General features: G+C 39.8%; 1 protein-coding gene and 1 non-coding gene across 3 annotated transcripts; both read right to left on the reverse strand.

The window, feature by feature from the left end:
- Positions 1-716: 716 nt before the first annotated feature.
- Positions 717-823, reverse strand: LOC142057004 (U6 spliceosomal RNA). Its single transcript, XR_012660516.1, has one exon. It is a non-coding gene; the product is annotated as a U6 spliceosomal RNA (small nuclear RNA).
- An 856-nt stretch (positions 824-1,679) lies between these two features.
- On the reverse strand, positions 1,680-20,189 carry GASK1B (golgi associated kinase 1B). 2 transcript variants are annotated; one of them, XM_075091014.1, is made up of 5 exons: positions 17,996-19,089; positions 10,720-10,934; positions 6,731-6,957; positions 6,297-6,426; positions 1,680-4,285 (listed from the first exon to the last, which is right to left on the reverse strand). In XM_075091014.1, the coding sequence occupies exons 1-5, from the start codon at positions 18,990-18,992 to the stop codon at positions 4,217-4,219; spliced, it is 1,638 nt and encodes a 545-aa protein (XP_074947115.1). In that variant the 5' UTR covers positions 18,993-19,089; the 3' UTR covers positions 1,680-4,216. The 2 variants fall into 2 exon arrangements, with proteins under 2 accessions (XP_074947115.1, XP_074947116.1); XM_075091015.1 differs by lacking the exon at positions 1,680-4,285 and adding an exon at positions 19,882-20,189 and having other exon boundaries at positions 4,793-6,426; positions 17,996-19,280.
- Positions 20,190-26,491: the final 6,302 nt, after the last annotated feature.

The raw sequence follows: 26,491 nt of genomic DNA on the forward strand, positions 1-26,491 counted from the left end.
TTCTAGAGTTTTTCACTATTAGTCTGTCATATGAATGTGCAGAAAAACTTAGTATCATTTGCATCCTTGGATATTTCCCTGTTCACTGCCTTCTCTATGTCAGTGATGAAGATGATAAATAAAATCAGTCCCAGCACTGACCATAAGAGGACCTGCCTCTCTTCTGTTCTGAGGACCTCTACCTTTTGCTTGCCATCCTTTAATCAAATTTCAATCCACAAATAAAGCATTGTTCATATAGCATGGAAAATTATTTTTAATAATGTCATTTTGAAATAGAGTTCATATATTTCATGACAGACTAAAAGAAGATACTGCTGCACTGCTTATTTTATTTTGTTTATTTCAAACATTTGTATTTGGCTAGGCAAGGGCCCACAGAAATACAGGTGAAGCAGGCTGATAGTCTTCAAGGAAACCTTGTAGATCCAGCTTGGAACCAAAGATATTAGTTTAGAGAACTTGCATGCCAAGTTCTGTACCCATGCTATATCTCAGGCAGCTCTCCTTCTTACTTGCTCATCACCATCCTAAGGTCTCCTTCTGACCTTAGAATCACAGAATTATAGAATACCTCGAGTTGGAAGGGAACCATAAGGATCATTGAGCGTAAGTCCCTGCTCTTCACAGGACTACCTAACACTAAACAATATGACTGAGAGTGTCGCTGAGATGCTTCTTGAACTCTGACAGGCTCGGTGCCATGGCCACTTCCCTAAAACATGGACCACTTCACGAATTTGTGTGGCATCCTTGCACAGTGGCCATGCTAGTCTTCTCTGTATCGTTCCAACTTTAGTATGTGTGCTGCCAAAGCAAGTACAATTGGATGCCCCTTGGATGTCTTTTGTCCCTTTCTAACAGCCCCAAATTAGCAAACCTGCTCAAATGACAGCAGCCTGTCTGTGGCTCGCTCTGTCAGCTTAACTACCACGCGGAAGGTTCAGTTCTCCAACCTCTGAGAATGTGGATTAACCTAACTGACTTTAACTGTTTCATCTGGAAATGGGATAATTCAGTGGAATTGTAATGAATTTACACAAGTGTATCTAAGAGAATTTAGCCTGAATATTCAGTAATGTGCAAAAATGAATAATGTTTTTAACAAACCAAATCAAATTACTTTGTGTGGGAAGAAGAATGTTTAAAAATGTTTCAACATCTTTGTGTTTCCCATTAGCCTCTCTTGGATCATGGGAAAAATGTAAACTTCAGAGACCAAAAGTTCTTAGGCTACTTTAACTCTGTGTGAGTCTCTGTTCCATGTAGCGTTCAGTGTCTTTCTCCTATTCCTGTATTTGCTAATGGTCTATTAGAAAGCTTTCAAGTCACTGACCAATACTTCTGTTCTGGCATCATAATTGGACATGGCCTTTTCTGCTCAATGCTTGTGTAAGTAGGCATGGGAATGGGTAAAGAAGGCAGTAAATGCTAATTCTGCAGTAACCTTAAGCTCCACAGCTACAGTGAATCAGCTTAGTAAGAAAGAGTTAAAAGTCTTGTGAGTAAACAGCTAGAAAATATTTCCACAGGAAGAACTTCATAATCTGGTTTGGATTGTTTCTCTGAAGAAGCAGTCTGAAGGCCATAGTTCTTTCTAAACAGTGTCTAATGATCCACATATTATATTAATATGTATTACAGTTTTGTTAATGCAACTTAGAGTTCTGAACTGAAAATCTGATTAAGACGTTATTTTATTTTGTATATTCCTGGACATTACATGATAATAGCAGCAGAGATTCAAACAATTCATTACTTGTGATAATGCTTTTACTGTTACTAATAAAAGGACAATTAAATTGACTTTTAAAATGCACAAATACCAAAAGAAAATGCAAGTTCAAGATCTAATATAAAACTCAATAAAAACATCTGATTTGATATCACTTTGTTGTCTGGCAGTTTAGCTCAGATACAAACATATTGCTGGTTTTCTCTATGATTGTAAGTAGAAAACTTTTAGGATTATATAAATTTGTTAGCAAGGGGAAAGTTAATCCTTTGAGAACAAAAACTTCATCCATAATAATATTTTGTTTAAACTTCAACTTGTGTATAGCCAAAATTGGAGTTACACTCACAAATACAATTCTACATATAAACAGCAAATTGTATAAATAACTCACTCTTTATTAGCCAAACTGACCATTTTATAGAAACAAGCCAAGGTATATATACATATACTTGTATGTTTGTGCTCACATACACACACATGCGTGAAAGTGTTCCCAGAATTGCTACTGGAAGCTTGTCCATTAATGTACCCTAAATCTGTATTTGCTCTTTTGTAACAATGGAATTTATCTTTCCTTAATACAGTGAATTATAGAATACACACACAAAAAAATAATGAAACTGCTCTTGCAGTGCTCCACAAAAGTTTTCATGTGCTCAGCTTCTGAAACATTTAAGATTATTAACTTGCTGGCAGGCTCCCGAGGAATTTTAAGGCATCTGTGCCTGCGCTACTTATTTTAAGATCCATCTTCCAATGTTATGAAATCAGCAAACTCGCTTGACTTTCTTAGTAATTCCATTTCATGTGGTTCTGGCTTTCAGGCAGATTCAAGAATTACATCATCGTCTTTTCCCACCCACAGGTTTTGGACTGTTGCCATTGGTTACACCCTTCCTAATAATGTGCAACATGAGTCTTTGTCTGATCCCATATGCCCGTAAATGGAAGACAGCCCAGCAAAGATTACTGAAACACAGTTTCATGGCTTTCTGTTGATCACCACCATAGGTAGAATAAGGCTTCGTCAAGTTTTTCTTATTGGTTAGTATTACTTAGGCTACAGCGCAGGAATGTCAGTCCAACGTCATGCTGTTTTAAAAGGCAGTGGACTGATCTCCCAATAAATTTTAGTCCTGTTACTGAAGGGAGAGCAGAAATCTTGAATGTAGTAGCAGCAAATAAAGAAGCTCTGTGAAGTGCTTCTTTTGTATTTTTTGGTGGAGCATTTATGCAAACGTACTCCAAAAGTACAGAATCCTTCACATCTGTAAAAAAACCTACAACTTGGCTAGTATGTACTCATAAGCACTATTACAATCATACTTTGTATTATTAACCATACTGGATTCAAGTACCAAGCTCTACGGCAACAGGATAAACATGATGAAGGAAGGCACTTTCCAGAGTTGGTTACCAACATTAGAGAATTAGAAGCAATTTACAATCTAGTCCCACTGCCTAATCTCACAAAGCCTCTCCTGACATCCCTGAAGACTATGAGAGTGTCTGTATGTGTAAGAAATATGGCACATTAACACAGCATAGAAAGCAAGGCCTCCGGCTATGCATGGTGTGATGATAAGGCACTGTTGTAAGGTGAGAGCATGATGCAGATTTGTCCTAGAGCCAAATTCAGAGTTTCAGGGAAAGAAGTATTCTTTTGCCCTTGGAAAGTGTAATGTGTGTGCAGTAATGGCACAGCTCAGTCTGCCTTAGCCATTTGCTCTGGACTCACCGATGCCTGCAGCAGTTCTGAGAAGACAGTGCCTTCATGCACCTGTCTGGTCTATACTGAACAGCACAGGGAGATACACCCATCCTTCCCCTTGTGCGTTCTATGTAAGTCTAAATATTGTTTCACCCTGCAGATTAGCTCTAAAGAAAACTTGATCCATGTGCCTCTGCCACCGAAAATGTCTAGTAAAGAACACCATTCATTTCCTAAGGACATGCATTTGCATTTGTCCAGAAGATCTGCTCTTTACAGTTAAGCTTTTCATGCTTGGTCAAATTTTTAAGTAACACACAGCATCTTGGCTACTTGGACCTCTTGAGCTTACAACTATGAGAAGCATTGTGCCAGGTCAGCTTCAGGGCAATTACTTACTAGTTGGCAACTACATTGCTGCTTTAAGAGATGGCACTGAACTGCAAGGCAAATAAAAAAGCAAGTATCATGCTTAAGGAGACACTAGTCCATGTCAAGAAGAAATGGAGAAGAATGCATCAAGTTATCACCATAAAAATAAATGACCTAACCTGAGAAGATAAAAAAATCCTGATGTTGATTTCTTTCTCTTCTTGGGCAATGAGTCAATTCGGAAAAAACAACAACTGGGCAATGTGAGGCAATGACTTGACATCAGGACATGCAGTCTAAAGATAGACGAGGAGAAGCTAGAAGACAGATGCCTCATGGGACTTTTTTTCATGATCTGGTACACTCTTGTATCTCCACTTGGTCCTCTTCTAAGTTCAGTGCAGCTGAGAGTTGTGCCTTTCTCTCACTCCCAGCAGTGTGTGATAATCCATTTGAACAGGTATCTAGCAGGAGGAAAACTGTGAGATAGGCTAGAAAATGAGACAAATTGATTGTGACAGTCACCAAAGGGTGGAATTTACTGCAATAGGAATTCCATGTGAAATGGATCCAGAGGATTTTTAATTTCTCTAGGCTCTGTTCACAGTGCAAGCTACAGTAACATTTTTGTTTCTGTGATAGAAATTACCTGGCTAATAGGTTACAACATTTTAAGAAAGGTATAATATGAAAATCCTGTAAAATTCTACTTGGGTGCTATTAAAAAGTCCAAGGCACTCTAAAATGTGCCCTCTCAAGGCAATAATTAAGGTCTAGGAAGCTTTTACAAATTTATCTGCCCTTTCCTGACAGAATAAAATGAAAGATTATTTAGATGGCCAAACTCTTAATATTTCACTAAGTATCTTTAACTCTGCCTATAATGAGACCTATTTCTTCTAGTAAAGCAATTATTGTTAATAGCTGTTTTGATACTAAGAAAGAAAACCTGTTTTAGCTGCAGTGGAATTGTAGTTATTTGAAACTTTAAATTCACTCATCCACCTTAACATTGACATGAAACAGTTTCTTATTAATACCATTACACAAGCATTTTCAAAAATATTTTAAAATCTTATACACCCTATATTTTTTCACTGTACGTAAAGACAAGAGTAGCTATGAAAGTATGCAACTTCTGCCATTATCTCATGGCAAGAAGATAATAGATATTTCACTAGATAGATGGTGAGAGTCTTTCTAAACAGACAGGTAGAAGGTGTATGTCATGATAGACTATATCAGTTGATATTTTATTTCTGCAGCAGATGAAGGTTACGAATCCAAAGTGCTTATCCAACCTTCTCCATCAACCTTACGTGTGGGAATACTTGGGGTGAGCCATCAGCTAGAATCATCACCCCACACTGGTCAATCTTAATCAAACACCAAAGCTTGAATTGCTGGCTAGAGCTGAGCACACAGCACAAATATTTTCTGTGCTGAGTTTAACAACACTCATGTCCTTAGTAGGTCTGTTTTTTTATAATATTCTAAAAAAAAAAATTGTCAAGAATGTTGCAAAAACAAAATGTGTACACTTATTTAGCAGCATAGTCACACAAATCTAAAGCTGAATTCCTGTTTTAAAAATAGTGGTAATAAAGGGCAATTCTGTGAGTAACACCCAGTTAACCAATAGTCAGAAAATATCAGATCATCCACCCACACGTCAAAACAACCTTTACTGAAAATAGTACATTGTAACAAGTGACTCATGATGAATTGTACTCCATACTGGACAGGTAAAATTACTCTTGTTAGAGCCATGTTTTCCCCACTCTTTTTAAATTTCTCTCGTGTCCATTGCAAACACCCCGCCTTTAAGAGCCAAATTTAGTCCTCAGATTTCAAAAGATCAAACTAAAATAAAATAAAATAAGCCTTTGGAAATGTTGGCATTTTAGTATTCATAATCAAAAAGACAAGTTCCTGCACTAGATATGTTTCAGCAGGTAGATGCAATGACAGTTTTCATCAATTATTAAGTGCTTACAAATCTCCATTCCCATTTAAATTTGCAATAAAACTTTTAGTGACTTGAATGAGGGAAGAGTAATCCAGCCTAATGTACTGAAAATCCTGTTGCTAAGTTGCAAACAGTTTAACAGAAGGAGTGTTCATGGTACCTACATATTACTACATTATTTATTGTACCATTTCGTTATTTTTCATTTCATTTCACTAGTGACATAGAAGAGACTGCACTGTGTTGAGCTGCAGCTGACATTTAAATGTTGCTTTTAAACCACATAAGCTTTCTTATTTAAAAATAAACTTGGAAGTTTGGAAAAAATAAGGATTAAATAAGCCTATGAAATAAATCAATTTTACTGTCAGTTTTTGCATCATACACATTTTCTTAAAGACGATCTCTCAGATAGAAACAAGACTGCTTCATTCATTCATGGGCAATACTTTGGCTCCATGTGCATTTATATAAGTAAGAAGAATTTGGGCCCTCCTTTCTATTACATCAATAAGTTTTTCAATTCCTTTTCTGCCTCCTTGGCTCTCCCAGTATATTTTATCAAGGAACAAAGACTGTAGCAACTTCTCACGTAAACGCTGGCTCCTCAGCACTGAAACTGCAGATTCAGGGAATCTGGAAAAGCAGAAAGAAATTAATCAGCTTTGCCTTCACTCTGAATTGCAATATTTATGTTGTGGTTTAGCAATCAATTCTATGAATAGACTGCAACTCAGCAAAGGAAGTCCACGCATAGCTAATCGTATGCATGTTACTTGTATCTTTTACAGCAGTGGGATTACTCATACATTTTTAGACGCATCCTACAGATGTCGTGGGCCAATGATATCTATTCCAGTGACTTAGTGTCTCGTACTCAAACTGGGAAGAAATTAACAATCTTTTCACAAAATTGCAAAAAAAAAACCTTAAAACTTACTCATTGATTCCTTGTAGTATTTTGAAGTCAAGATTGTCCTCATTTCTGTCAAAGAAACCCTTATTGTCTATAAAGGCCAAGTGCCTTCGGTCATGCCTTCTCTGAACTATGTGTGTCAGGTCAACAGTATCCTGATCACTACATTTCAGCTTCAGTCCTTGCTGCACACAGGAATCCTCCTTGAGAGGTTTGAATCCACAGCAGTTTCTGTCTAGTCGATTATAGATCTAAAACAAAATACAGCAGAGTGCCAAGTGAAGACAATATCAAAGTATTTGGTGCAAAGTGTCTCTTTAAGACATTGCTTAGACAGGTAAGCAAGCTCAGGACAAGTATAATTAAAGTCAGCAATGACATGATGTTGAAGAGCTGGTCCCTATACTTCATGTACTATTAGAAGCAATTTCCCAAACTGTGTATTTTATCCATTTTATAGCCTTGTGTAGAAATTCTTTGAAAATAATAGAACAATACCGCGGTGTAACTGGAATAACAAGGTGGGGAATACAATTCTATTTTTTTCAGAAGGCTGTAGCTTTTCTATATTTTCATTGCTGAAGAACAATAGAAATAGCACAGCCTGATACACACAGGGGGTCTCCATTTTGTGGGACCAACTTATGAACTTATAGTATGCAAAATAATTTAAAAGATTAGAAAGGGGCACAGCAAACCATTAGAAGCTACAAGATGCAAGAAGAGTGCATTTATAATCACAGAGCAGCCTCCCTGAGTTGCACTGTGGTATATACTTTAACGACACGGTGGTATAGGCTATTTTTTCCCTCACTTATTCATCACACAGCACTTAGCTGGAAGGAATACATCTGGTCTAACTTTAGTGGTGTAAACTTTAAGCATCTCTTCTGACTTAGTTGCTTATGTTCCTTTTCATAAACAATGGCACCCCCAGAGCAAAGAATGCCATTTTAGGATAACCATCTAATATGGGAAGGATAAATCACTCCTTGAAAGTGCTTCTACCCCTGTTGACTAGATGAGAGTAAATACACAACACTGCAGGGCCCTAAGTGCACAAATAGGCCTTAAGTGCCATGAGCACCCTCACCTGGGACCTCCACACACACACCCTCGGCCCATGGGCCCAGGAAGCCCATTTAAGCTCAGGGTTAGCACATCAGCCCTTTTCTGAGCCCTTCTGGGGTAGAAGTGGGATGTATCTGTTGACTGTCCTGCTCCCTGATGCTCCTGGATTGCTGCTTGGGGTTCCTGGTTCCTGGCCTTAGAGCTGGCTTGCTGCCTTGTCTGTGCCTGATGCTCACTGGGCTATCAATGGGACCTGTGGTTTTCACCATCTTTCCTGCTGGGCTGCCTCTCCTGCTGCTGGCCCTGCCTGTATTGCCTGCTGTGGGGCTGCCCTTGGCCCTGGCTCATCTCCCCAGGGAGCAGCCCTGCTCCTGCTGACAGGTGCTCACAGAGTACAAGCCTGGTCCGGAGCATCTAAGGCTTAATGGGTAGCTTAGCAAAGGTAAATCACTTTTTCTGTCCTTGTTTGTTGTATGCTGCCAACTCTCCAAACTGTTCTAACCACAAATGCATTAATGTTCATGTAAGCCTTCTAAACTTAAAATTTTATTTTTGTGACACCTCAGTGAAATGACCTGTTAGGACTCTTCTTTTGATGTAGAGCTATCTTGCATGTTGAAAAGGCCTCCTAATTTTGTTCATCAAATGAAAGTCTGAGTGTTATTTTGTTTTTCTTAAGTATATAGTATCATTGCCACCAGTCTTGGTGACAGTATTTGTTTTCAATTGCAAAAATCCTGAGGAAAGGAATAGATTTCTCTTCTTCTTTCTCCTTTCATGCTGCACTCGGCATCTGCAGGTACTAGAGCCCCTCTTGCTTGCAGTTTTCTAGCACATGGGATCTCTCATTCATCACATCCAAAGGCTTTGCCAAAAAATGAAGCAGAGACCTTCCAGACAGAGTCCTTTGATGTCTAGCACTAATTTACCCGCACTGCACTTATTTACATGCATTAAATGGATGAGGAGCTCATGTTCTTATAGACAGTCTCTTCATAATATCTTGCATCATTCCAGTGTTACGACAGAACACTGGAAGTGATGCTGCAACCTTAACAGTTTAGCATTATTTTTTCTCTTAGTTATGCACATGAGAGGTACAACCCCCAAAATTAAAGAACCCATTTTATATTTAATGTCCTTATTTTACTTGAGTTCTTACAGAAGGCAAGTAAAGGTCAGCTATAAGCATTTTTCAGCCTGCTCCTATGTTTTCTAGCATTTGAAACCAGAGATTAGGAACATCTATTATGGGCAGCAAACCCATTCTTCTGAGGGAAGTATGTTTAACAGAGACTACATTTAACCATTATTCATTATTTCTGAATGATTCATGAAGCACAGATTTTTCCTAAATTCAGAACACCTTCTTTTCATTTTTTTAGAGACTTCATGTTCTACTGCCAATAAACCTTAAAGTTAAGTCTGACAGCACCCAGATAAAATTTTAATCTTTAAGAAGCATGAAACCCACTTTCAGTCAATTTCTGGTATGCATGTTTTTGGTATGCAACTGGAAGTATAAATCACTCTGATACCAGCTACTCTTACAAGAGTAATTTGGTTTTTTCATGCACAGTTCAATTCTGTTGTATCTTATTTTAACTGACTTCTTCTTCTGGATAATAGGACTTCTATTATGAAGTCTAAAAACTTGATTTGAAGTCCTTAAAATTAGAAATCAACACAGAACTCATAAGAATTTTTAAACTATTCAACAAGAAGACAACGGCATGAAAACATATTACCTTTATGATACATTCTGTGCTATTCCTATAGGGGCATACTATGTTGAGCATCAGAATAATCCACATATGGCTTTATCCCAGTTTCTAAGAATTACTTGCTCATAATGGGACTAAAGATGGAGTCATTAGAAAAGTGACAATCTAGTTTTAGAGAAGAATTGAATGTTCTGTTAACATAACATGTCTGAAAAAATGTAAACCCCCAAAATTGGAAATATCCATTCATCCTAGAACAGGACTGAGGAGGATAGGGATAGGCTATGTATAAACCAACTCATGATTTTTGTATTTCAAGAAATGTAACTCTATAAAGCTGAATTATATGAACAATCAAACACAGTGCATAAGACTAGTACTTGCTGTAGTTTCAAATATAAATAGTGTGACATAAACCAGTAAGTCTGCAGGAGGCTAAGTCACCCAGACCTGTCTGGCAGACAGGGACAATTGGAAGTACTGCCATATCTCAGGAAGCCATAAAATTAGGTTCTGCTGAACCTAATTCCAGCCAGGTGGTTCAGTTCAGTCTTTACTAATGCAGGAAGTGCAGCAATATTCTACTACACAATTGCTGTAACTGTAGCCACATGTTCCAGTGGGCAGAGTCCTAGTTTGGTGTTATTTGGAGAGCTAATGACTATGTGCAATACCTAATTGAAGAACAGCAGCCACATCATTTGTTAGTTGCTGCTCTAATCTTTCCTTACTAAGACACTGATGTTTTTAAAAAGAAGGAAAATTGGTTAGGACAACTGTTATCTTGATTCAGATTTGAGCTGACCAAAACCACTTAAATGACCCCTGGGGGCTGGGGAGGTATAGGGAGGACCACACAGTAAAAAACCAGTGATTTACAGTTGTGAGTACAGTTAAGAACTATGTTTGGAGAAATAAGGAATCAAGGAGAAACAGTATGCCTGCCTCAAGGTGAAATAAATTAGATATCTCAAGACAAAAGCCTTTGCTTCCTCTTTTAGAAAATGAGTCAGTTAAGTTCCTGATCTCTTTCCCTGATTAAAAGTTGTATTTTGGATATTTTAACTATAAGAAACAACCAGAAACAAGTTCAAACTGTGCAAATACATCTCTTCCCCATTTTAAAAAAAGGAAATAAGCCAAAATGCCTTTTCTAGGAGTCCAATGTGTGCTCATATGACTTTTAAGGCAGCAAGTTGCATTCAGTAAAAGTTTTACCTGCAGAAGAAAATCAAAGAGTGCCATCTTAGACCACTCATGATGATGGATTTCAGTACAGCCCCACTCAGCTTTGGGAACTTTACCATTCTGCCAGCATTTCTGCTTCAGTAGCTGCTGATATTGCCCCCAGGTTAATCTCACTGAAGAATGGGTACTATTATCTGTTGGACTCAGTGAGGAATCCCAGAGAATAACAGGACAGGCTTGACCATCTGAAAAGGAAAAACAGATCATTGGTGTATTGTAGGCTTGATCATTCTTTAGACATTGCCTAAGCATGAATAATTATACCATTTTACAGATGCAGCAGGAAAAATGGCCAGGGACTAATAACTGACATCCTTTGGTTAATGTGGTCTTATTCCACATCTAAAACCAGCCACCGCAGGAATGGAAGAAGCAGAGGCATTACAAATGCCTTCAGTGTACAGAAGGATTTCTGTTTGAAGCAAGAGATTAATGTACAAAATCATATACTAAACCAGGCTATTAAAAAGTTTATGGGTAGATTAAGAGCCTACTATGTGACTGTGAACCAACGACGTAATTTCCCTCTGATTCCAGTGAAATGATAATGGTTTACAAGAGCTGAAAACTTATGTCAAAGTATTCTTTTTTCTGCGTAATAGGCATAGAAACACTATCAATCCTATATTCAGAGTGGATTTATTTTGTTATCTTTAGTATTTTAGCCCTATAATGTATGATTTCACAGCTCTGAAATGATATATGAGAATACCGGAGTCTGAACTTAGCATGAATAAACACCTTGACAAGTATTTCTTTTTATCCAGATATAACATGAGATCTGTTTTGTACAGCAGCTATTTTGGCCAAATTCTTTAATTCTTCTGTGTAAAGAATATTCTGCTCTCCCTTGAAACTATTTCAAAAGACTTAGCTTTGGTGAGTTCAAGTGTTTAGTGGGAAGAAACTTTGGCAAAGAATTTAAATGAGCTTTCCCAGTATAAGAACTGATAAATATATTTCACCCAATATCAAGTAACAGGCCTATTTATCTTAGGAGAGTGGAACTCTCCTTTTCATTGCTGATGCAATGCTGCTGCTGCCTTAAACTGCCAAGGACCCAGGACCAACTGTGGCTTGTATACATATTAAAACAAAGCAATCCTTCGTATTTTGGGCTGTAGACAGAAGACCAAAATATGATGTCTTTGTATAGAGAGGAGGAACCATTTAACTGAAAAGCTGCTATTTGCTAAATAGCAAGTGTTGGAACATATATAAAGCTTTAGAATTTATTTATATGCATCCTGAAGTTCAATGAACCTAAAGTCTGTTCAATTTGTCACACAGTTAAATGCAGCCTAAACTGTCTCTGTCTTCCACATGCCCATGAAGCCAGAGATGCATCTGAAAAGAAGTTTTCATAAACCTGCATGAAGGCAATGAGATCATGGCACCTTCTCCAGAGGCAACCCAGACAGAGAATAGAACATAGAAAACAGGTATGAGTGCCAACGGCAAGGTAAAAGCTGCTAACGTGAATGCTCCATCTGTAAGCAGCAAGAACAGCTAAAAACAGATCTCTGTACAGGTGAATCAAAAAGCACCTCGTTCAGAGGATGCTGACTTATCTAAAACAACAGGTAAGAAATTATCTTTGCTTATACTTCACAGTGACTTGTATGCAAAGATCCATCTTGTAGGATATGATAGGCCCCACATGCATTCAAGCCTAAGAGGAAAACCAAATTCTTCTCCAAAGCCAGAATGTACTCGCCATGCAAGCCATGGCGTGCACATACAAGACAGTCCTCGACAACCCAATGTGCAGCTCTACCACCTCTTTAACTTCCCTCCTGGTTGCCCAATGTTTCCTTAGGAACACAGAAAGTGTCCTTCTGCTAGGAATATCAATCTCTGTCTTTCACTAGGATCAGTACTATCTTTATGAACACCATGGTCCACACTTCCCTCTGGAAAAAAAAACCAAAAAACCACAGAGCACTCCTGCAAATCAGGCTTATCGTCTACTGAGATGTCTGAATAAGTACTTAGTAATTTAATTTGGGAGATCTTATCCTTTTTCCCATCTCTCCCGCTCTGGCTCCATCACCTATGATGTAGATTACTTTAGCCAAGTCAGGGCAACTACTGGCAAAGCTTCTTTCCCAAGCCAGTTGGAGAAGGTCTATATAAGCACTGGAAATTGTCACAAAAAAAGCACAGCTTGCTTCAGGACCAAGTCTGATCTATTATTTTTGTACCTCCAATAACAGCTTATGTAAGTATTCCTGAATTCTTTCACAAACCAAATACATAAACGGTCTTCTAACAAAACAAACATCTGTCTACCCAAAAGGACATGATAAACAATAGTAATATAAATACTTGAAGAATATGAATAATAGCTTGCCAGTTTCCATTAAGATACAAAAAACATTTTTAAAAGACCAAGGCTAAATACAGGAAATGTTTGCATTTCAGAGGAAATGGGAGCAGAAAAGATATGCCAAAATAAAATCTTTCAACTCTGTAATACAAATTGAATTACAGGAATATGAAGCAGCAGCTTCAGTAAAGAGCAGTGACTCAAATTTTTTATGCTTACAGGAAAAACATGTAGATGCTGAATTAAAGCACATAAGGGGTCTAATTCATAGATGCATGAATTGGCATGACCCCACTGAAATCAGGGGAGGTCTTTTGGCTCAAACCTCATGAGGATGGGGTTGAACTTGACTGAACAGTGAAAACTAAGGCCTGGCTCAGAATCAGAGCTTCGAGTTTGACACAACCAAAACTGAGGAGATTGAGCACACTTCAGAATAAATCTGTGTTTTGCATGGACTTCTTTCCTCATCAGCTTTATGTATTAACACAAAGGGCTACTGCTTTTCTGCTGCTGCAGCTGCATTGCACTGAGTCTTGGCCAAAGCCAATTGCTTTCTTTTTCTTTTCATCTGCCATTTTGGATTGATTTATCTACTTGAATATCTAAAGATGATCTGCAAAATTGTATGGGAAAGATTTTTCAAAACTCATGTTGGAACCAGCTTCCTAGGAATTCATATAGATTTTTTTAAACTTCAAAGTACTTCTAAAAAATTCTTAGCCCCTTAGGAGCTACTGGCTCAGGATATCCTAAGCTGAGTATGCTAACACAGGTGAAATCTCAGGCTGCTGAGACTAGACTACCTCAAAGTGCTCACACTGCTTCATGTGAAGTTAGATGATGTATCACCCTGTGACTTCTTCAACACACACATCATGTTAGATATTCACACATCCACATCACTTTGAAAATAGTCTGTATGCTTTTTAACCACAAAAATGCTCCTGCAAATGTTATTCTTCCATCTTTTGCTCTAACTTGTATCTACAGCAATTTTTTTAACTTACCTAAAAAAAATATTTTCAAACATGCCCCATGAGAGCATCACTAAGAAGAACAAATCTTCCATGAGGTACTTAAAGCCCTTTCTCAAACTCCTCATTCACTGTAAATAGAATAACTAAACACTGCCACATTTGAAAGAAACAGTTTAGTTGCCCACATACTAGAAGACAGTAATTTAGTGGGGAAAGATGAGATACTGACAGACAGCATTACTTGAACTTGAGAATTTAAGATTAAGTTCTGAAATAAAATATAAGGGACAGAGCCGGAGGCAGCAAGAAGTTAGGTGTTTTTCTTTCTTCCCTCTGCACCTTATTTGCAATGTTTCTGTCCTGCACTCCTATGGATGTCACAATTAAGGTATGCATGAAATGTGCATCAGTTGCTCTCTAGACTATGGGCTGCATTATTGCTTATACATGAACTTTTCCACCTAACAAAATATTGGAAATATGCCCTCTGGTACCCCACTGGGAGGTACAACACTATGGTGTTAAGTTGTTTGTGTTGATAGACAGAAAACAGGACAGATAAATTGAAGCCTTTTAGAGCTTTCTGAATGCATAAGGCAGCTTTGGGTTTTTCTTATTCTTTGCTCTGATATTAGTGATTCATGCTCTTTGCCTGCTTTTGCATAACTTTGGGTGGGATGGCAAGGGCAGGCTGATAGCGCAGGGTATAACACGGAAAAACCTATGGCTCTGTTTATCATCATCTAGAGGCCATTAAAGCAAAATGACAAGTACAACCAGTGGAGCTATCTATCACATGTCATTTGTCTATTTGCTGTAAACCAACCATGAATGGTGTTATTCAAAGGAAGAGTTTCTTTCATGTTTTAGGAAAAGTGTTTCTGGGCAAAGAGTAGTTCAATCTTTAGCTAGAAAAGCACAACTGAATTGAGTACACCAGTGCTTATTCTTCTCAGCACAGGATAAAACATATTTAGCCAAATTTATATCAGAAAACCAGGGGGGAAGAGGGGTGTTTGTCAGCATGCAGTAGTTCAGGCCCTCAGACAGTGGTGCAACAAAACTGCATAGCTGCATATTTTGTACCAAAAGCTGAGTAAAGAGCTCAGCCTTGTTGCTACAATCCAAGGAGACAGAGTCCTATTCCTACAGCTGTCAGCCGCAACACAGGAGCAAGCCTGCTCCAGCCCATGTTAGGAGGTAGCTCAAGCCCTAACAGACACTGGCATCATCCTACCCTGCAAACGCTGTTGCTGAGCTAGAGGCAATATGTGCAGTCATTTCACTTAGCTTCTGTGCAGATTAATTAAGGTAGGGATGCGACACCAAGCAAGGTCACTTATGTGTCTCCTGTTCCTCAGGGTGATTAAATAATGAAGATTCTCAGTCCTCTGGTGTTAATGTGACCATCCCAAAACTCACACATAAGGGTCAGCCTCCATTTTCTCCACAATAGACACAGTTTTATGATTATTTCTTGTTGCTTTACAGGCTTATCCTTCTTTGTTCATAGGTGTTTTGGAGCTCTCAACATTTTTCATGCCTTGTAGGTAGCAATGAGAGTAATGAATGAGTGCTTGCATTTGCTCAGAATCACGCTCTTTTAGTTTGTAACTGAACTCAAAAGGGCTTTGCCCATCTGTACTCCCCAGCCTTTTATATTCGTCCAATTCATTGCAAAAATATGAGAGAAAGAGTTATCATACCTGATTTTTCCATCCATGATGGAAAAATAAGATAGAAAATAAAAACATTCACAGTCAACACTTAAAGGGTGTATAGTTAACTAGGGAAGGTAAGGGCTCCAGAAGGAGGACTTGCATGCCATATTTTTCTAGACTTTAAAAAAAAAAAAAAGTAGGGGATTTGTGGGAATAGGGGAAACAGAACCTGTACAGGGATTTACTAAGCAGTTCTTTGAAACCACTTTTGACAACATGAATGACAGTTTTGAAAAGCCCATTTTTTAAGATTTTAATGCTACATCAAACATGTCTTGTTACATCAGATCACAACCGAGGCAAGCTAAAGCGATGTGATGTGGAGAGAGATATGTCAGCCCAGAAATTGTGTACATTCATACATACGTGCAGAGTCTCTAATCCTGCATTGCTTGCTTTCCCATATGAATAACCACGATTCACACAAGCTGCCCTGGAAAAAACTTTACAGTGCCTACCTAATCTTAAATGCATATGTGTTATAGAAATAAGCTCACTAATTGTTCATATTATTTTTAAGAACTTATTTTTGCTCACTTTCTCAACACAGATGTTTTCCAGATTATTCCAAACACAAGCATGTAAATAGTAATGAGCTCAAGTAGATATTAGTTATCTGAGCTCCAGCATATATCCAGGCTAAAGAAATAGAGAGACAAGGTGCAGTAACTGTTCCAAATGCTCTGTTCATCCTTCAGCTGGAAAAAATGAAGTGGGACCAAAATAATGTTATTTTTCTTCTCATCGCCTAGCAACGCTCTTCTTGCTATAGGAACATAGCCAGATATTAGGAAAAAAAAAATTAAAGAGGGTAGAATTATTCTCTCTGCCCCAGACAGTTCAAAACATACTGTAAGGAGACAGACACTGAGCATCACAATGCACAATTAGCCTAATGGCAGTTTTCAGAGGCTTGCAGTCTGTCATGTCTGCAGCCACACTGTGCGGAGTTCCTCCAACCGAACTACCTTAATGCCTTATGACAGCTCTATAGCAATAAATCTTATTCCTAAAAATAAACTAGGCATAATGTATCTTCCATGCTCTGCAAGTATGAATAATATTCAGAAGCCTCCAAACTGTTGTTCCTAGAGATTCATTCACATTGCTGTACAGGATGCCAAAAGGAAGGTTTACAAAGCAGGAAGAAATCAGAGATCCTCTTCCTGCTGTCAGACTTTAGAAAGGCATTCCTGCATTACTTTATTTTTTAAGAAACATGGACTGATATATTTTGGATAAGCTAATTTCAGCAGCAAGAAAGGAACAGCAAAAACATAGCTAGCCACTTTAGCAATGATTCATTAAAATGCAACGTAGTCCTTTTGGATTGTGATTTGTGACTGTACAAAAATAGCAGTTAGGCTGAAGACATTTAACAAGATAGCAATGTTAGAAGTAGACCTACTTCAAACTCATATTACATGTCTGAAATCTATCTTTAATTTCACTAAAGAATAAAAAAATCAAATTTTTAATTGAAAACTTTACCTCAATTGTAATAGGCATATTGAGATGTTTACTGTGCATTTCTTTCTTGGCAAAATATATAGATGTGTGTACTGAACCTTAAAATGTACAGCAGGATTCACTGAATGTAGTGGGGTTTTTTTAATTACCAGGGAGAAGGAAGCACTTTTTAAAAATTTTTCAGCTCCCAGAGGTATTAGTACCATGAAAGTAGTGTCAAACTTCTGCAGGAAGTTCCCCTACCTCTCTGAGTAGGTTACCTGATTATATACAAACCCCATCTGTTTGAGAGTTGAATTCTTGTGCTCGCTTTTGATGACATTTTATTAAAATCAAATCTAAAAGATGAGAAAACTTTAAAAAAATCATAAATACCCCTTGAATCACAGGGCATTCTGGAATTTCTCTCACCAGTTTCACTTCAGGCAGTCTGTACAACGTCATGCGATCTACAGATGACTCCCTCTTTTTTTTTTTTTCTCATCCAGACTCTTGCGGAAGAGAAATGGTTACTGCCCTCAGCAGCTCAACAATATTTGATCTAAATTTTGGGGTACTGTGTCCTTCGAACAGGATAATTGCACTGCAGAAATTACACAGATACCAGCACTACTTCCCTGTAATGATGGGGTTTGTTCTCAGGCTCTCAGGAGTTAAAGGTGCCTGCTGCCCTGTGGTTGCTGCGGGAGGGGGAAGGAGACCTCAGCACCCCACCTGCAAGCTGAAAGCCATAGGAATGTTGTTACCTTGGAAGAACTCCGATCTCCTGCTTACAGAAGGTAAGCTCCTGTTCAGCCCCAAGATCCTATCCAAATGAAACGCAAACACCTCGCTCATGTCGAGGGGTCTTTTGACAATGCCACAGTGACCCTGGTTACAAGCAGTTCCTGTTGCGCTGGCACCCCTCGCAAATACTACCAGGGCTCCTTTGAGAGAAGACACTTCTTGGATGTTCTCTATCTGAGAATCTGCCAGCATGCGCATGTTTAGGATGTCTTCCTTGCTCAGCCAAGAGGGAGAGCTCTCACTGTAAATCCTGATATTGCTTTCCTCAGGCTGGGGTTCTGCCTTTACAGCTCCAGAAATCCCCCCAGGTCTCCGGTGACCCCGCTCCTTGATTGCCATTCCTTTATGCCTGCGTTCATCCAGTTGGTGCTTTCTTGCCTCCAGAGCAATTGCTGCTCCCATTGCGCCCACGGCATGCGTGGCCCTCCCCGGTTGTTGGGCAAAAGCCCCTTCCCGGCCTTTAAAAGCTGCTTTTGGGAAGTGTTGCCCATAGGACAAAGGGGTTGCATGTTTCTTCCTGCGCTTTGGTTTCACTGTGCCTCTGATATTGGCAGGCTTGCTGCGCTTGGACCGCAGGGTGATATAAACTACATTGGGTGGCAGCAAGGTCCCATTGCTACCAAGCTGGGGTTCCTGGAAATTGGGTGGTGACAGGGTGCCATCCAGTGGGATTCCCAGAAAGGGAGTTTGGGCTGCATCTTGCAGACTTCTGGAACTGATCTTTTGGTGTCCTCCTTTGTGCTGGGGTAAAACATGACCCACTTGACTGACGAGGAATCCCAGGTAGATCACACATGCAGTGCCCACTAGCAGGTTCCTCCTTGTCCGTGGGCGCCTGCAAGTCCAGAGCCTCAGCACCCGTGGGGGGCACAGGCAGCAAATAAACAAGTTTTTTATTTTACTTGGCTGATCAAAGGTGGTCATTTCTCTAGTGAATCCACATGACGAAGACAGCATAAAGTCTTCTGTACATTCCAGCCAGGACGATGATGCATGATTTCCCTTCCCCAATTTCTATTTCTCCTTTTCCAAATAGCTTCCAGCATGAGTGATGGACAGAGGCTACTGATATGCCTGGGAATGTGTTTAGCAATAAGGATGCTGACACTCTACCTTCTCAAGCCGTTAAATTCTTATCAGCCACCACAGGGGAAGTGATTGGCTTCAGAGAATGAATGGAGCCAGCTACGTAAGCAAAGTTTACTGACTTGTAGTCTAAAATATCTGAAGTATCTCCTTTACAGACTGCAAAAAGAAAAAAGTAGTAGCTTTTCATTTCATTACTTGCATAATGGCATCTGTGGTTCTATATTTTTAAGAGACAGAAGTTCTAGATGAGACCGCATGCATCTAGAAATTTGTCAGGATACATCTTTCACTTTCTTATTACAGTATAAATTAAACACTAAAATCATGAAATACAGGCTAAATTTGCAATCTCAGCTAGCTGTATTATGGTATTAGAGGAAAAGCTTGTCAAACCCAAATCATCATAATCTTTTTCTTATCAGACAAAATCTTCACTAAACCTCATGTTATGGAAGTGTTGTAAATTATACAATATTATGCACCAGTAACTGTAGCAGTTATGTATGCACTTATTCACTAATAGAAAAATATATTAGCAGTGCCAAATTTCCCTAGTTGAATATGAATACAGTTCACATTCAAACACATAGTAAAGATGAAAGATGGCTAATTGTCTTCAGTCTTGTGAAGCCACTAACAGGATCTAGCTATAGTTTTTCAGATAAAATGGCAGTGGCTTATATGTCCTTTCAAAGAAACAAAGATAGAATAAGTGCATGTTGTATGTACATTGCTATAAAAATATAAAATCTCTTACCTATTCAGCTTGACACATCCTTCGTTCTGGTAATCTCTTTAGGTTAATAGAAGTAACTTAGTAAAAGCTGACATTCTCAAAGCATTCTAGGACCTATTGCAGTTTTAAGTATGGTTCATATTTAGGTATTTCATTGCATGCTAAATACTGTTAGGAAGCTAGCTGTACGGAGAGGTGGTTTGCATATGAACCGCTATAAACTTACATGAACCTCAGATTAAAAAAAAAAGAAAAAGCAACTTCTATTTTAAATTCTGTAATGAAAAGTCCTGTGAAGTATGTGCCTTCCAAAAGTGCATTCCATCCATTTCTAACTCCTGAGGGCCCTCTAGTGCACTGCATGCAAATGTACTGAAGAAATTCCCATTTTCCACGTTTGTTTGGGTTTGTTGGGTTGCTTGTTTTTTTTAAATTTAAAATAGCCCCTCACCCCCACCCCCCAAATTTCTAGAACTTTTGGGAATCATATGCTCTTGTGATGAGCAATGAAAAACAGACAATAGCTTTTAAAATGCTATTAACATGCTATTAAACAGCTGAGGAGGGTTTCCTATTTGTGCTTTCCAAAATGAGGCATAGAGTAGTCACTATACAGATGGAAAAGTTGAGGCAGAGAGAAGTTAAGGGCTTGTGCAGAGTTAAGCAGCGAGGCACTGGCAAAGCTCTGACTTCTGACTCCTTGCCTAGCCTAAGTACAAAATAATAAAATGTAGATGTTCGCTCTAATTCAGGCTAATGGAGACATTCTCTTCTCCATAATTAATACTAAAGGGAATAGACAGTTAAGGAATTGGTTTATGTTTCAGATGGGTCCAATCTGAATTTATAAAACTTTGGAGTGGATTTTTTCACTGCCCATCACTTTTTCTTTACCTTTTGTCTAAATGTGTACTATTGAGTTAATATTTCAGCATCTGTGCCTGTTACCAGAACAGAGCCTTCATATCACCTGTTTTTTCCAAATATGAGTTCTTAGAGGAATAGGGATTGTAAGAAATCCCTCTGGCCACATAAGCTTTTCTCGCTCTCCTTTTTTTTTTTCTTTCTTTTTTATTTTTTTTAGTTCAAATTTGACTGAAGGGACATATCCAAAACAATTAATGATTTAAAAAGCTCCAGACAAGTGTATCAAAGTCAGTAAAGATGTGGCTACTGCTGCTTAACATTTTTTGTACTTTAAAGAAGTTGCCAGAGATGCTTGAGGGTTCTTCTGAAAGATGAAGATCACTAGTGAGAGGTACCAGCTTTGCAGCCCATTTGACCAACCATCACTGTACATGGCTCACAGTGAGAATGGCCTCCTATATACTATTTAATACCAGTGCAAAATATAGGCACAGTTATAATGGCTAAAACCGGAGTAAATAAGGGTAACTGGGTACTGCAGCCTGGGAGCAGAATTTCACCCATAGGGTGTATTTACTCATACACATGAAGAAATTTTTTGAAATGTCTAAGATAGGCTCCCCCCTTTAAGGATAAATAATACAATGTAGTGGGCTGACCCTGGCTGGACACCAGGTGCCCACCAAAGCTGCTCTATCACTCCCCTCCTCAAATGCATGGGGGAGAGAAAATATAATGAAAGGCTTATGGGTTGAGATAAGGACAGGGAGAGATCACTCAGCAGTTACCATCGCAGGCAAAGCAGACTCCACCTGGAGACACTAGCATAATTTATTACCAATCAAATCAGTGTAGGATAATGAAAAATCTTAAAAACACCTTCCCCCCACACTGCCCTTCTTCCTGGGCTCAACTTCACTCCCAATTTCTCTACTTCCTCCCCCCAACCAGCGCAGGGGGATGGGGAATAGGGTTTGCGGTCAGTTCATCACATGTTGTCTCTGCCGCTCCTTCCTCCTCAGGGAGAGGAGACATCATACTGTTCCCGTGCTCCAGCTGGGGGCCCTCCCATGGGAGACAGTCCTTCACAAACCTCTCTAATGTGGGTCCTTCCCACGGGTTGCTGTTCTTCATGAGCTGCTCCAGCGTGGGTCACAAGTCCTGCCAGCACACCTGCTCCAGCATGGGCTTCCCATGGGGTCACAGCCTCCTCCAAGCATCCACATACTCCAGTAAGGGGTCCTCCACAGGCTGCAGGTGGATGGATACCTGCTGCACCATTAACCTCCCTGGGCTGCAGGGGGACAGCCTGCCTCACCAGGGGCTGCAGGGGAATCTCTGCTCCAGCACCTGGAGCACCTCCTCCCTCTCCTTCTTCACTGACCTTGGTACCTGCAGGTTGTTCCTCTCACATATTCTTATTCCTCTCTTCTGACTGCTGCTGCCACAGGTTGTTTTTTTTTTTTCCCCTTGTTAAATATATTACCCCAGAGGCACTAGCACTGTCACTGATGGGCTTGTTCTTAGCCAGTCGTGGGTCCATCTTGGAGCTGGCTGACATTGGCTGTATCAAACATAGGGGAAGCTTCTACCAGAAGCCAACCCTGCAGCCCCCCACTACCAAGACCTTGTCATGCAAACCCAATAAATGTGCAAAATAGTTGCACCTCCTGGATTCTGTATTGACTTACCGCTGATTTTGACAGCAAACAATTCAGGATGAAGCTTTTACTCTGCTATATTTCTTCCAAGTGTCTTTGAATTATTTTTTTTGGAATTTTACTTTATATTGCTAATGGCACAGAGTTGCTTGAGTTGGAAACGTATCCCACTGCAACATTTGTTTTCAAATGCCCAGTTCTTGCATGTAGACAGCACCGTGACCTCTCCATTACAATCAAGCAGTGCCAAAACACTGTCTGTTCCAGTTACTAACAGCTTTCCTTTCCTGACTTTTCTCTTAAATTAAAAAAATTGGCACCTATATAATATTCCTACTGCAACTCTTTTTAAGATTATCTGGAGGAAATTATAAAAGGATATGGAGAATCGTTCTTCACTCATTTCCTGTGTAGCTTAGAAATTAAAATGTGGTGTACCAACTGATGTACAGTGTTGATTGCTGAGGTTTTTCTGAGGCTTTCTAAATGTGATGATAACAATATTTCCTTTACTTTTCATGTTCAGAAATGAGAACTCATTCATTAAATGTTGTACCGTTACATTCTTTGCAATGGATGGTGGTAGGAATTCAACTAAATGGAACTCAATATCTTGTTAATTTAGCAGATATTTGCCTCTAACTTTGGATCCTTAAAAGATAACATATCAAGAGACATTCTTTTTTTTTTTCCAGCTCTTATGGTGTACAGCTCCAGCATGCTACTAGATTTCACAAAATAATCAAGGCTGGAATGGCTATGGACTTGTTCGGAAAACAAACATTTCTCTGTGTTTCAAGAAAGACAAAGAAAATGTTTGTTGTTCAGATGGGTATTCTTCTTTCTGGAATCATTACTAGCCCAAAGCTGCAATGGGGCACCGAAGGGCATCGCTGAGCTGGAAGGGTACTCCCTCTGTGGTCATAAAATATTCAAGACCAATTTTTTTAAAGAATAGACTGAACAACGCTAGCTGTCTGTCCAAATTCTGGCCTAGGTTATTGCACTTTGCTTCCCTATATTTAGCCTTTAATGTCAGTTAGATTCTGTATTTATTCCTTGCCCTAAACTGTATCTGTGGTATTGCCATCTGTATCCCTGAAACCCAGCTTCTCATGTCATTTCTTTATATAGCCATATTTCCTGCCCAGTGTTATCCATTCCTAAGTTTGGGAACACAGGAATATTAAAACTAATATTGGAGAACAGCAATAAACACAAGAGGGGAATTTAAGAAGTATTCTCTAGTCCCTGAAATTCCTAGGTAGAGTTTGAAAATGTAAACGAATAGCTAAATTGCAGATTTGCAATTACTTTCTTCTTTTTTTTTTTTTTTTTTTTTTTGGTTTAACTTCTGAAATTCATCTCCAGCAGTACTTGCATTTGTAGAAGAAACCAGATCAACCTGTATTTGCAGGAATTATTGTCACCCAGGGTGCTACTGATGGTGCTGGACAAGCTACAGGCTGTGAAGAAGCTGCCGGCCAGCACTGCCCCCAGCCTTCCTAGCAGACAGCCTCTGTCCAGCCTGCAGGAGACGGGTGGTGAGCCAACGGCCACCAGCGACAAGCTCCTGCGTCTCGGCTCATGTGCTGGCAACCTCAGAGCGGCACCCAGTTACTTAAATGCTCTGCTCCATCTTCAGATCTCTGAAGATGGGAAGATGATAGTAACCCATTTTTTAGGAAATAACAAAAATTCACTGATTCACCAGAAAGCTCTCAAAACCTCCTTTTCACAGGATTTACACATCAATCATCCTCCCCTATGCAATCTCCTATAGCCTTTCACCTTTGCACCCTTCTTAATCTGCCAAGCACAGCTTCTTCCTTCATATCTAAATTACTATCCACACTCCTTTTTTACAACTCCTTTTGTAGGTGATCATCTTCCTTCTTCAATCTAGACTAAGTACAGCCTTTTGGCTTAGTGAATACTACACCTGGAGGACTAAAGGAAAACACAGAGAAAAACCCATTTGTAATAGCACAGTGATACAATATTATTATTAATACAAAAAGCTACCTAGCAGCTAGTATGTTTCTCTCCAAAATGCCAGATTGGGTGTCAATTTTTACAAGTATCAGTTTTATATTTTAAAGCAATACGTCTCCTATTTTTTCATCTAACCCTTCCTTCTCGCTGTACTAAGTCATTTCAGTTTTAAGAGATAGGGGATTTAAAGGTGCTTATTTTTTTTAGTTTTCCAAGATGTCTCAGTTTGGTTCTTCCCACTGTAGTTATGACTGCAGAAGCTGCTGTGATTCAGCAAAGAACAAAATACTGCCTGTGCTGGTTTGTAACAAAAGACGCTTTTTAAGTGGACGCTTGTTATATTCATAGGAGGCTCTGAAATTTGAAATATGAATGTTGCCATTTTCCGTTTCAGTAAACACTGTGCATTCATGGACTTCCTCTCCCATATGCTTTTCATCTCCAACAACCTATGATTTCAATAAAACCAAACGGCACAAATGAATGAATCGGAGTCTGTCTATATTCGAGGTGTTTCATTTGTACTGTCAGTGTCATCCCAACTTGTCGTGTTAATGATAAAAGCAACACTCCAAAACCAGTATAGTTTAAATAGTGAGGTATAGATGAAAAAGTGAGGAATAGGTGAGTGTCAGTTTAAGTGGGATAGAGACAGTAATTAGAAGTGATTGCTGATGGCTCCTCTGAGATCCATTCTTCCAAATGAAACCAGGGGCAAGATTTTCAGAAAACATTTTGTTCAATATCAAGATTCTTCTGAAGCCAAAACTCAACACCCCTCTTCGTCCCTGGACACTTGAAGGGATGTAGTTTCAGGTGAAGCTCCTTATCATGCATGCTCTTGCTATGTTTAGGCAGTTCAATGTAAGAGATTAACATTTTTCTTAACATTTCCCTTTTTTTTCTGAATAAAGTAATGTAACACGTAGATTCACATTGCCTTTAGAATAAAAAGCACTTCTTTTTTTCCAGGCTACCTTTGTGATTATCGTATGGGATGTTGTCCCTCTCGGATGCACTACAGCTAAACTGTTTCCATAGAGACATTCTGCAGTTCATCTCTCTAAATGTCACACAGACAGACATTTATGTTAAAATGATTGATAAATGGCCCACTCCTAGCTTTACCGAGTCCATGGGACTGAGAACTTATTCTCTGGAGGAAAACCATATGTCCTTATTATAGATAATGCAGATTTGATTTGCAAAATATGAGGCATTACTTTAGAAGGCTGGTGCTGTGTTTGTAAGGAGATTGATTTGGGCTGCCATCTGGAAACTGTACTCCAAGAGGACAGAGAGAAATGTTTGCTTCATGACTAAACACACTGACTAATAGTCTGAGCTTTACCAGGTCTGGGTCAAATCCGTACAGGGAAATCTGGAAAGATCTCTTCTCACCATCGTGCAAAAGATTTTTTTTTCCCCAACTCTGTTTTGGTTGTCAAACAACGCAGGGGCTTCCCAGAGCAAAAGGTGGTAATTTTTGTGCTTAGGAAAACAAACCCGCCGTGTGCCAGCTACCCGGCGTGGATGCCCTGACGTGGCAGGGAGCTTTCCCTGCCTTGCTGTGGCCGCCACATGGCCTCGAAATGCCACTGCCTCCCCCGGAACGCCGCCGCCCTCAGCAGGTGCTGGGCCCCCGGCACCACCGCGGCCCCCACCAGGCTGGGAGGCCCCGGGCCGAGAGAGGAGCCGTGGGGAGGCCAGCCCTTCCCCTCTAGCAGCAGTCCTGTCTTGAAACCGTGCCGTGATCACGGACTGCCAAGGCCAGGGCACTTTTTATTCCATGGGTAGCTTGGTAACAGCAACAGCCTGTGAAACACACAGGTGCGCTTCCATTAATAAATAAGTCTCATCAGGTGCCCTATAACACCAGTGAGGGGCAAAGGTGCTTTTATCACCCGGCAAGAGCCTAAATTTAAGCTTTCTCTTAGCGTTTTTCCCTGACAGCCGCCACCCCGGCGCACCCCTCCGCCCCGCTGGCCCACCACGACCACCCCACGGCCCGGGGGCGCCTTCGCCGTGGCCGCTGCCCGCGGGCCCCCGCTGGGGAGAGGCGGGCGAGCGGATGCGGAGGCCTCACCCTCCGCCTGCCCGCCCGCCTC

This window comes from Phalacrocorax aristotelis, chromosome 4, assembly GCF_949628215.1.
Source record: "Phalacrocorax aristotelis chromosome 4, bGulAri2.1, whole genome shotgun sequence".
In the NCBI taxonomy this organism is placed as follows: Eukaryota; Metazoa; Chordata; class Aves; order Suliformes; family Phalacrocoracidae; genus Phalacrocorax; species Phalacrocorax aristotelis.